This window comes from Microcebus murinus, chromosome 4 (genome assembly GCF_040939455.1).
Source record: "Microcebus murinus isolate Inina chromosome 4, M.murinus_Inina_mat1.0, whole genome shotgun sequence".
Lineage (NCBI taxonomy): Eukaryota > Metazoa > Chordata > Mammalia > Primates > Cheirogaleidae > Microcebus > Microcebus murinus.
Window position 1 is genome coordinate 51,503,387 of NC_134107.1, and position 12,932 is coordinate 51,516,318.

The window sequence follows — 12,932 nt, forward strand, 5'->3', positions numbered from 1 at the left end:
TTCATGAATAGTAACATTAGTTTACATACTCTTTTTCTTTTCTATCCAAATTTCCCTAACTAACTAACTCTGGCAGCTTCATCGCAACTAAAAAGTTATATTTCTGAATCCTGGCCTAGAATAGGTACAGCCATAATTTTATATGTGTATCTGCTCCTGTGAATATATTAGTTCCTAGAAGGAAGAATCCTATATTGCACCTTTTTATTTTTATTATCCATCTATTTGCCCTCCCACAAGTTTTTTATTTTCCTGTCAGCCCTCTTTTTTCTACACTAAATACATACACTCACACAGTTCTCTCAGTAAATTAGTTAATAGGGACATGGACTAGAATATATATAATTTGAGAACTAGAAGTCTCCTAAAAGTCATCCGTTCTTCTATCTTATTTTAGAGATGAGAACACTGAAGTCAGGAATTTGAGTGACCTGTCCCAGATTACAGTCAGCAGAACCAGGACTAGAGTCTTAGCAGCCTGACATGAACATTTGGTTCATGTTTTGTGAGTTAAGGAAGTGTTTGGAGCCTTTTGACTTGCTGAGTGAGAGAATTTTCTGAGTGAGGACTGTGGAATGACAAGGTCTCTCTGAGTTCCAGAAATGACTTTTCCCAGGAAGAAATAGGGCCCTAAATCAGCAGGGAGGGACCACCACATAATCCAAGGATTTGATTGACACTGAAACCCCAGAATAGAGGTGAAACCCAAAAACCTAAAATATTTTGTTTTAAAAATACTATATATTTTGGATATTTTCAGTTTGTAAATTATATGATATTACACATAGTTTTTAAATTCGTCATATTTTGGAGTTGATGTTTTGCCATTTAATTCTTTTTCCAAGTTGGTAGCCTTTGAAGTAGAGAGAATTAAAGTTGAAGAAAATAACCCATTGAAGATGATAAAGCATATCAGAGAACTTGCTGAGCAACTGTTCAAAAATGTAAGTATATTTATTTAGACAGCCATTAATTTTAAAAGTACAGTATTAATACAGAGTCTCATTTGCAAAACTAAAAAATTTCCTCTTGTGATAATCTTTTTGGTCTGGATTATAAATTATAAGATATTATAGTCAATACTGTATATCAAAATAGACCACATTTTTCCTGTCAATCACAGTATTATGAAAACATCTTAGTCATAATTTTTCAGTTTGTCATTTTCCTGTCAATCACTGTATTATGAAAATATATTAGTCACAATTTTTCAGTTATTTGACCTCATTGTGATTTTCGGTTGGATCTGTTTTGTGAGGCAAATTTTAGATTTATTGGAGACCAGAACCACCTCAGATGGAACTGAGCGATGTATTCTGCTTCAGCTTGGAACAGTGATTGTCAGCTGGATCAGGAAAATTGTTTGAGTTGTATTGTTTTGAACAGACAGGTCGTGAAAAGCTGAAAAAAAGGAAGCAAATTGGCAAGTGACCACAAAAATATAAGGGTGAAAATACTCCCTGGATAGAGGAAATGCAACAAGTGAAAAGGATTGGGATGTGGTAAAGTATGAAGTAAACATTTGAGTACTGGAAAAGAAAAGAGCCTAACATGGCAGAGAGATTATGTATATGTAGAAAAATGGATTTTGGCTCATGAGTACTGGTCATTTCTCCTACTTTTATGAAGCTTTGAGTCTTTTTACTAAGAAAAGTAAAGTAAGTGGAAAGTGTAGTTCTCCAGGGAAAAGTTAAGGGAAGATATGTTTTTAAGGAAATAGAGTTAAGGAGGACTTTGGGAGTCAGTATCCTGGCCCCAAAAGGTATTGTTTAATTTAGTTATTTGAACAGTGGACCATTTTGGACCTTGGATCATTAGTGCTTTGTCACATTTCATTTGAAATCTGAGAACTGATTGTATAAAAGGAGAGATACTAAAATGTGTTTCTTTGTTTCATATTATTCAATTATTTCTGAGTTTTAAGTTCTCTGTTCAGATTTTGACCTTCCTTTGAGGGAATGAATACTTTTTTGAAAGAGAACAAAGCAAAATTCAGAGGTTTCATATTAAAACAAAAAAATCATTCTTTTCTAAATTGTGTACATCTAAATTTTGGTAAATAATTAGAAGATTCTTAAGTTCTATTTTATCAGTTGCTAGTGGTTCATTATAAATTCTGAAAATATGGGCCGGGCGTAGTGGCTCACACCTGTAATCCTATCACTCTGGGAGGCCAAGGTGGGAGGATAGCTCAAAGTCAGGAGTTCAGAACCACCCTAAGTAGGAGCGAGACCCTGTCTCTCCTAAAAATAGAAAGAAATTAATTGGCCAACTAAAAATATATAGAAAAAAATTAGCCGGGCATGGTGGCACATGCCTGTAGTCCCAGCTACTCAGGAGGCTGAGGCAGAAGGATCACTTGAGCCCAGGAGTTTGAGGTTGCTGTGAGATAGGTTGATGCCATGGCACTCTCGCCCAGGCAACAAAGTGAGACTCTGTCTCAAAAAAAAAAATCTGAAAATATGTATGCTTTGCCTGTAATTGAAAAGGAACAATAATATTACTAACACATGCAGAAATCATCAGCCATAGCATTTTTGTGCCTATCAAAATATGAATTTAGGCTGGATGTGGTGGCTCACACCTATAATCCTAGCACTCTTGGAGGATGAGGATTGTTTGAGCTCAGGAGTTCGAGACCATCCTAAGCAAGAATGAGACCCTGTCTCTACCAAAAATAGAAAGAAGTTAATTGGACAGCTAAAAATATACAGAAAAAATTAGCTGGGCATGGTGGCACATGCCTGTAGTCCCAGCTACTCAGGAGGCTGAGACAGAAGGATTACTTGAGCCCAGGAGATTGAGGTTGCTGTGAGCTAGGCTGACATCATGGCACTCTAGCCTGGGCAACAAAGTGAGACTCTGTCTCAAAAAAAAAAATGAATTTAGTTTCTATTTTAAATTACTTAACACATGGGTACTTTAATTGGCTGTTACTTGTACATTATTAGTTTCTTACCTTTCATAACCCTATATATATTATATTTTAAATCATAATATATTGGTTTAGCAAAGGTATAAATAAATTATTTTCCTGGCAACTTGCATGCCAGGATCTATTTCTTGCATTTATTGACTGACCACATTTTTGGTTATTTATAACTATGCCTAATATAATAAATGTATTTTTTATTACTATGCTGAAACTGAAAAAGAATTCTGTTAGGAGAAACACTTGTGTTCTGTGGGGATCTTTGCCACATATGATAGGGATGTAGAAGTAATGTACAACATGATCACATGAGAGATTTCTTTTGACCTGCAATAATAAAAATAAATATTGAGTGTTTAGCACAATATGCCAGACTAAACATTTTACATAAATTACCTCTAATCCTTATAACAACAATGTAAGATAGGTGTCATTATCCCCATTTTATTGGGGATAAATGGCTCAGGATCATATATAACAGCTACTAAATGATAGAATTCAAATTTTAAACCTAGGAATTTTCGTCTGTCTAATTCCTAAGCCTATGTTCTTTCACTGTGAGATTGGCTTGTCTCCAGTTGGAAAAAATAGTGATGTTTCCAATAGTTGACTTTACACTTTGTTCTTTATGGGTACTTTAATATACTTTCTCATTTGATCTTGCAAATGACCCTGTGGGCAGGTGTAGATAAGTGAGCAAACTGGAGATTAGAAAGTTTTTTCTTGCCCTGGTGGGAATGATTTATTAATGGACTTCAAAGAATAGCAAAATGTCAAGTGGGAATCAGTTCAGTAAAATCAGTCAAATGGGACTGATCCCTTTGATATCTGAATATTTATTTCTTAGGTTTTTACAAGACTACTCCAGAACTGTAAAATTTTATAGCCAGTAAGTGACCAGAGTTGGGGTTTTGACACAAGTTTGTCTCTATTACATGACTTAAGTGCCGAGTGTATGCAAGGGACTGTGCCAAGGCACTTTAATGCAAAGATGAAATAAACAGTTCCTTCCTTGACATCCTAGAACTTAAATTTTATGATTCATAGCTTACACTAAGCCAACACTGAACTGAAAACTACAATAAAATGATTATCTAGTAATCATACATTCTTATAAGTAAATGTAAAACACAGTCTATGTCCTTTAAAAATGACATCTTTAAAGCAATCATCATGAGGTACTATATTACTGTGTAAGAAACTGTATTACCTAGGGATATGAGCCCTTCAAATGTATTCTACATTCACGAGCCCTTATTGGGCTTTTTTCACAATCTAATTATAATCCATTTGACACATTCCATTCCTTAAGTATGTATTTACTTAGTACCTACTAGTGCCAGGCATTTTCTAGATACATAATTCTCCTAATAGCCTTTAGAAGAGGATACACACATATGATGAATAAGAATTTTGAGACTATTCCAGTGGATTGTGATCAGACTCTCTGAGATTCCTTCTAGTTCTAAGATTTCTGTAGTCCATGATGATCCCAATATTCCTGAAGTAAACACTTTTCAAAGTTAAAAAGCAGAACATGATGGTAAAGTTACTTTATGGGGTCATGCAGGAAACGGGGAGGAGAGAGGCGGGATGGTGTCAATGCAAGGAAAATAATCTACACGGTTCTATTTTTAACTAGTTAGCTTTTTTTTAAAAAAAAAAAACACATTTCTAAAATTCTCATTTGGTAAGTAAGAACCAACCATATAATTTCTTTCCTTATTATTGTGTTAGATTGAGACTTGGTGATTCCATTCAGATATTTGTAAATACTTATTGCGCTGAAGTCCGGTAGCTTCTCTTTTAACTTCCAAGTATTTCAAAAACATACCTTAATTTTCCCGTTTCTTCTCACCACTCCCTTATATCGCTTTTTAGTGAGTTTTAGGAATGTGAGTAGGATGAATTGTAACTAGCTTTAGCTGTTCCTTTAGCTTTCTGGAGCTTCCTGAATAATTAAGAAAAGTATTTGGTGACTTTGCTGGAATGGGTTGGTGGAATGAAGGAGAGGGAAATTACTAAATCCATTAAAGATAAATTGTGTAAGCATCGGCAGGATTTATACCATGAAGATTATTGGCAACACATCTATCCAGCTTTTGTTTCCAGGCCCTATTGATAATGCAGGGGTCTGCCCACTTTGGCTTTCTGAATCTTCAGTGTCTGCATGATAGCACGTTTAACTACTTAGCTGCCCTATCCGTATGCTTCTTGATATACACTTATAAAAAACCAGTGACTACACACAAAAAGAGAACATGAAAATAGATAGGCTAAGACACAAGAACTTTATAAAACCTCCATTCCAGGACATTAAGACATCAGTTAGACATGGTTTTACTGTTTTACATAATACAATTTTTCTAATTTGTTTTGTATATGTAATAGTACATAAATATTTGCTGAACTATGTAATTTGACAGTTTTTGTTTGTTTTATATTTTAGAGGCAGCATCTCACTATGTTGCTTAGGCTGGAGTGTCGCAGCTATTTACAGGCACTGTCATAGCAGCACACTGCAGCCTTGAACTTCTGGCCTCAGGCGATCTTCCCACCTCAGCCTCCTGAGCAACTGGGATTACAGGTGCACCACCATGCCCAGCTTTGTCTGACAATTTTATTAAAAGTTAAAGGGAAAAATTAGAGTACCTAGATTTTCTTACAAAAGAATATGATATTTCAAATTGTGCCTTATGGATATTTCATTGTCCAGCATTGAACCAAATAGATGTTAAAATTCTAATTCAGGAATAAAGCTCAAATACAGGAATAGCCATTCCCAATCAAATAAGATCTATAGCCTTTATATCTCTGCAAAACTTCATTTCACTACCAGGCAAATTTAATCTATGCTGATAATATTTGTACTATTTGTCAACTGTGAATAAAGGAATTTTTTTTCATTATAGGAAGGAAGTAAAATATTGTGATTACCTTTAGTCTTAAGAGAGTCAAGGCATAAACATAAAAATACTTATTTATATTATTATGCTGAAATGAAGCCCCTAACCCGAAGCATAGACTCCAAATCTAACTCCCTCCCCCATTCTGATTTCTTTATTTAATTATATGTTGTTTATCAGATATCATTTTTACATACAGTAAAATTTATACTTTTTAATGTAAAGTTCTATGGGTTTTGACAAATGCATGGCGTCTTATAACCATCAACACACAATACCTACCTACACAACAACTACCTAGAACATTTCTCTCACCCCAAAAAGTTCCTTAATTCTCCTTTATAGTCACATTGTCTCACCACCTCAAGCACTTGGCAACCACTGATCTGTTTTCTCTCTGTGTAATTTTGCCTTTTCCATAATGTCATTAGATAGTTTTTTGAGTTTAGCTTTATTCACTTAGCATAGTGCATTTCAGAGTCAGCCACGTTGCTGCATATATTAGTTGTTTATTCCTTTTTAATGCTGAGTAGTATTTTATTGGTATGGATGAACCAAAGTTTGATTTATCTGTTGACCAACTGAAAGACAATTTTGGTAATTATGAATAAAACCACCCTAAACATTTGCACAGGTTTTTGTGCGAACATAAATTTTCAAGAGTCAATGCTTTAGAAGTGGGATGTTGAGGTATATGGTAACACAATGTTTGACTTTATAAGAAACTGCCAAATTATATTCCCAAGTATCTATACACTTGGATTTTTCATTCCTACCAGTATCATATTAGAGTTCCATTTGCTCCACATCTTCAACAATACTTGGTATTGTCAGTTGCTGTTTTTTTTTGTTTGTTTGTTTTAGCCATTCTAATGGGTTTGTGGTAGTATCTTATTGTGATTTTAATTTGTATTTCAGCAGGTGAGTTATAGTATAGGACTCTTAGCTAGTCATTATATGGGGCCTTGGTACTTTCAACAAGAGTACTTGTCTTAGAATAGGAAATCTTCATTGTAAGTTATGAATTAGAGCAGTGGTTCTCAACAGGAACAATCCCCCACCCCACCCCCATGAAGTTGGTCTGGAGACATTTTTGGTTGTCATAGTTGGAGGGAGTATGCTACTGTCATCTAGTAGATTGATGCAAGGCATACTGCCAAACACCTTACACTACGCAAGACACCTACCCTCTACTCCAAACAAAGAATAATCAAGCCCAAAATATCAGAAGTGTCCTGGACTAGGACAACCAGCACAGCAGATATTAAAGTCATCCGCCAAATTTATTTGTATTAAAGATCAGACATTCAATTGGGTGATCACTGAAAGACCTGTGAAGTTGGAAAATTGAGGATTTTTTATTCCATCGATGTCATGAATACTGCCAGGCAACTCTTTTAAAGAGTCCAGTTACATTTTGACTATGTTTAATGACTTAACTCCAGTGATAGTATTGTCTTCAATTGTATTTGAAAAAATTTGTGTAACTTGCTATCCCACATAGTTCTAGGTATAGTTGGTGCACATTAAATATTTTTAAAAACTTGAATTAATTTGGAAAACTTGGTAACCTCTAACAAGATCACATTGATTTGTCATTTAGTGCTAAGACCAATGCGTGGGGAAAATTTTCTTTTTCCTAATGTGGCTGTTGCCTACTTTGAAGTTCTAGTGGGATTTGGGGGTTTTTTTGTTTGTTTCGTTTTGCTTTGCTTTGTTTTTATTTGAAGTACATTCTCAGCCCTGTTTTCTGTAAGCCCTGGGCATATTTTCCTTTAGCCTGTTAAAGGGGAGTTAAGGATCCATGTTTCCAACCAGATGATTTGTGTGTGTGTGTGTATGTGTGTGTGTCATTTCAAGCCTCAGAAAAATCATTCTATCTCCCATTACTGTATAGCACATTCTTAAAGCAGGACTACAGAGACCATTCCTTGAAACTCATTATCCAAATTCAAAATTCTAAGATAGTACATTTTGCCAAGATTTCTTAGGTAGTTTATTTTTCTGGTTTTGGAAAAAAATTGTTGTCATGTTCACTGTAAGTGTTTAGTTGTCTAAATCTTTGTTATTACTTTGTATTTCTCTGGAATCAAAGATGAAAATTTGGCTGCTTCTTTGTACTGTTGAAAAATAATGTATTTCCTTGTTTCAACAAGGAGATTCAACAACAAAATTGGGCTGCAGTTTTTAATGAGCTCAGTAACCATCAAAGGACCAGTCCAATCGCATTTGGAGTCACAAGTAAGAGCACATGTTTCTAAGAATATGTAGAGTACAATGAGCCCTAACCTAAACTTCTTCTCATTGCTGCTGTCTTCTCAAAAGTCTTTAAGTGACCAAGTTAGGTAGATTCAAGGTGGCAAATGTGGTCCTTTACATTTATCATGCTGCCCATTAGAGGGCAGCAGTGCACAGACACAATAGCTGGAAAACCAAATACAATTAGATTTTAGGGTGTGAGTCCTTTTTTGAATTTTCTAAATACAAATGAATATATCATAATTTAGTAAATATAACCATAATCTTCATTTTTATATAGAATATCTATACAACTACAGATATTCAACTGTAAACTTTGTTTTATTAAAAACATGATTAAAAAATCCTTGTCATTTTTAATTATATATGGATTTAGTTTACAGTATTTCTAATTGCTTATTGGAATACAGTTAATCACTAATAGAAACATCTTTTTAAATAAATTATTTCTATTTAAACCCTTATTGAATATTACTACCACCATTATTATTAAAGTCTAAGTAATTGGTAATGTGATGGACATCTTGATTTTAGTTTTAGAAGCATGGTACCATACCATAGAATATGCAATGAATAAATATTTTTCAAATGAATGTGGCCTATACTTTTGGAAAACAGCCTTCAGATTTATTCTGGAGAGGTGTTTGTGTGTGTGTGTGCATTCTCAGGGCTTTCCTGTAACAACTCATCCAGTCCTCACAAGAACCTTATGAAGTAGGTACTATATTATCTTCATTACAGTTGTGGAAACTAAAACACAAGGGGTAAGTGAATTGACACTGCACCAGGTCACACTATTAGTAAGTGGCCAAGCTAGGATTTGAACCCACACATTCTGAAATCAGAGACCATGAACTAAAAGTACTTTGTTATACTATTGATATCTCTCTCATTGAATTGTCTAACCTTTCCCCCTGAATTGTAATGCCACATGTCTCTATCACATTTTCACACATAGTACTGTTTCTGGGCTCTCTATTCCATTTGTCCGTTTAGCCCTTCACTAATACTAGCTGTTATACTATATTAATTATTGAAGGTTTATAGAAGTTTTGATATCTGGAAAGCTTGACTTTCCCACTTACTCTTCTTCAGAATTTCCTGGACTATTTGGGGGTTTTTGTTCTTCCCTATAAAGTTTAAGATGAGCTTGTCACATTACAGGACAAACTTTTTAGAGATTTTGACTATAAGTGATCTGTACATCTTTATTTTTCTAAATCACCTGAAGTCATTTTGGGAAGAAGAAGAGAGAGATATACTATAACTAGAAGAGATACATGCATTACTTAGATGATTTCCTTTCTATTTTTATTATTTTTCCATGTTTTAAAATTTGTTGTAATAAATATTATTTACTTCATGGGAAATATAAAGTTTTCATTTTTATGGTAAAGAAAATAAGATAAATAGAAGCAGAAGTAATGAAAAATATACTTTTAATAATTCAGACCTCAAGATCTATATGAATCCCCTCCCTATCCTAAAAAAAGATATCTGCCCAATATATTTTAGAGAATTGGTATTTATAATTTTTGAGAAGACACTGTATGAAAAGGAACCATGCCTAAAGAATAGAAAGAAACAAATATACTACTTTTTGAAAAGGGCAATTTCAGGTACTACAGACCAGTAATATTGGTGTTAATACCAGACAGAATTCTAGCACAGTTTTTAAACATATAGTTTAGAAAGAGTTATTGCTAAGACTTGGCATAAGATTTTATATATTTTCCTGTGAGAGGTGGCTCATGCTTGTAGGCTAAGATGGGAGGATTGCTTGAGGCCAGAAATTTGAGACCAGCTTGGGTGATATAGTGAGAGTCTACCTCTGGGGGGGGGAAAAAAAATATATATATATATATATTTATCCATATAAGTAAATGCATATGATATGTATATACGAGGCTATCCAGAAAATATCCAGCCAAGGATACAATGGCTGGATACTTTCTGGACAGCCCTCCTACACTTAACATAGAGAGAAAGGGAGAGAGAGAATTTACGTATTTATTTTTCCGTGTCTTCACTAGATATAGAGAGAAAATATAAAGCATATATGAGGACCACTTTGGCAAGAACAAATTTTATATCTGATTTCACCTTCTGAGGAACCTTGTGAGATAAGCATAAGTTATCACTTAGGCAGAGTTATTTGTCCAGCATCACATAATAAGGAGTTCAGGAAGAACTAGGATTCAGGATTTTTGGCTCTTAAAGCAGTATTTTTTCTATTATATTGCTGAGACATGCTAACTATATCATCCGCCTTAGCCCAACCCTTCCTTTTTCTGGGTCTGGGCCATATAACAAAAAAGAATTGTAGGGAGCACCTCAAATAGATGCTAGCAGTTGGCCATTTTTCATTGTTAAGAGGATGTATAGGATAGAATTCAGTTTAGTCTATAACGTGAATAACCGAAGATTAGTAGGAATTTTCTGCTTGCAAAGGATAAGTGCTAGAATTGGTCTAAGAATAGTTGTAAACAGCCTTCCATAGAGAAATTTATAAAAGAATGGATTCCACTTTGCCTGAAGTATTTGAAATATAATCCTACTTAACTAGGTGGCTGAATAAAAGTTCATGCCAGCTGTAAGAGTCTGCATTATTAGCTGACACATTTAATTCCAATGTTGCAATCTTGATGTGTGTTTAACATTGTGTCCCACTTATTGGGATACAGCAGGAAGAGGTTTAGAGTGCCAGCTTTGTCCCTGACAATCTGTAAATGCAGTAGATACACAGCAGAAGACAAAAAGTATTTTTTTAATTGAATGAAGTATTTGTCCCCATGAAGCTTCATTTTAGGGAGAAAAGGATAGATAATAGACAAGTAAAATATATTGTATGTGAGAGAGTGATAAATACTGTAGAGAAAAATACAAGGGGGATAGGGAGTATGTAGGTAGAGAGGATATAATTTTAGGTAGGGTGGTCGGGAAAGGTGGCTTTTGAGCAAAGAAATGCAAGAAGGGAGGGAGGATGCTGTGCAGATTCATAGGGGTTACAGGCATTCCTGGCAGAGGGAATAGTTAAGTGCAAAGGCTTTGAGGCAGGAACAAGAAGGCCTATGTGTCTGGAGCAGAAGAAGTGAAAGAAACAGTTATAGGGTGCACTCATATAGAAAGGCCAGATCTTGTGGGGCCATATGAATTGTTTTAAGAAACTAGGTTTTACTCTCAGTGCAATGAAAGGCCACTGAAATAAACTGAATAGTTATGTGACGATAGTTATGTGATGAAACTTTTAACTAGATTACCCTGTCTGCGGTGTTGAGGGAGGGAGTAAGTGCGGCAGCAGGGAAACCAGTTAGGAGACTGTTGTACAACTGTAATGTGAGATGATGGCTTGAACCAAGGTATTGATGAAAAGGGGCCAGGTTATAAACACTTTAGAGGTAAAGTCCACAAAGCTTGCAGAGGAATGGATAATTGGGAGTTTGAGAAAGGTATTAAAGATTACTCTAAGCTTTTTGCCTAAGTGAAAAAATAAATATGCCATTGGCTGAAGTGGGGAAGACTGAAGAAAGCAGGTTAGAGGTGGATGAAAATTAAGAGCTCCATTTTGGACATAAGTTTAAGATGTTATTTTGAATCCAAGTGGAAATACTACATGTAAACAGTTATGTGTGTGTGTGTGTGTGTGTGTGTGTGTGTGGAGTTCAGGAGAACGCCCAGTTGGAGATAAAAATTTGTGAATCATTGGTGTTTTTATGGTTTAAAGATAGAAGATGGGAAGTGATCACCAAGGAAGTAAGTGTTAATAAAAAAAAGACACAAGGACTAAGCCTTGAGGTATTCACATAGTTAAGAGATTGAGGAGATGAGAAATATACAAAGATGTAGCAAGAAGACCTAGAAAACCAAGTGAAAAAAGTATTCATAGAAGAGGAAGACAAATGACTAGCTATATTAAATCAGATGTTGTTGATAGATCATATAAGAGGAAGTAGGATACTTTTTATTTTATGGCATTATAATCATTCATTTGTCTGATTTCAGTTTGTGTCTCTCTGAGCTCCTACTCCCTTCCTGACAATCTGCCATTGATATTTTAACTTTTAAATAATTGTGCATATGTGTGATGTTACAGGAGAATCCAAACCCTCATATGGCATTCCAGAAAGTTCCACGCCCAACAGAAGGATCCCACTTGCGAGTTCATATTCTTCCTTTCCCAAAGATTAATGAAAACCGGGTTCAGGAATTAATACAGGAAAATCTTGCTAAGAACCAAAATGCACCTCCTGCTACACGAGTGGAAAAGAAATGTGTTGTGCCAGCAGGTCCACCTGTTGGTATGTATTCGTCTATTTGTTTTAGAAGTAAACCTTTTATGAAGATAAAGATGTCTTACAAAACACAAATCAAGATACAAGACACAAAAAGGAAAAGTGTACAATTTGATGAAATTGTACTTTCACAAAGCAAACAAACTCATATATCTAGAATCAGAGCATTATCAACACTCAGAAGCTCTGTTCCATTCACTACCTCCCACAAAGGGTAATCATAACCTGACTGCTGCCACGATAGAGTCTTTTGTTTTTAAATAACAGTTTTATTGAGATATAATTCATATACCATAAATTCAGCCTGAGCGAGAGCAATTCCCTGTCTCTACTATAAATAGAAAGAAATTAGCCAAACAACTAAAAATAGAAAAAAATTAGCCGGGCATGCTGGCACATGCCTGTAGTCTCAGCTACCCAGGCGGCTGAGACAGGAAGATCACTTGAGCCCAGGAGTTTGAGGTTGCTGTGAGCTAGGCTGAAACCATGGCACTCTAGCCTAGGCAACACAGTGAGACTGTGTCTCAATCAATCAATCAATCA

General features: G+C 35.1%; 1 protein-coding gene across 2 annotated transcripts in view; it reads left to right on the forward strand.

The window, feature by feature from the left end:
- Positions 1–12,932, forward strand: part of SBF2 (SET binding factor 2) — a 432,597-nt gene that overhangs the window by 268,885 nt on the left and 150,780 nt on the right. For both annotated transcript variants that reach the window (XM_020286579.2, XM_020286580.2), the window contains exons 13-14: positions 846–944; positions 12,191–12,395. In XM_020286579.2, coding sequence (XP_020142168.2) covers positions 846–944; positions 12,191–12,395 — 304 coding nt within the window. The remainder of the gene's footprint in view (positions 1–845; positions 945–12,190; positions 12,396–12,932) is intronic.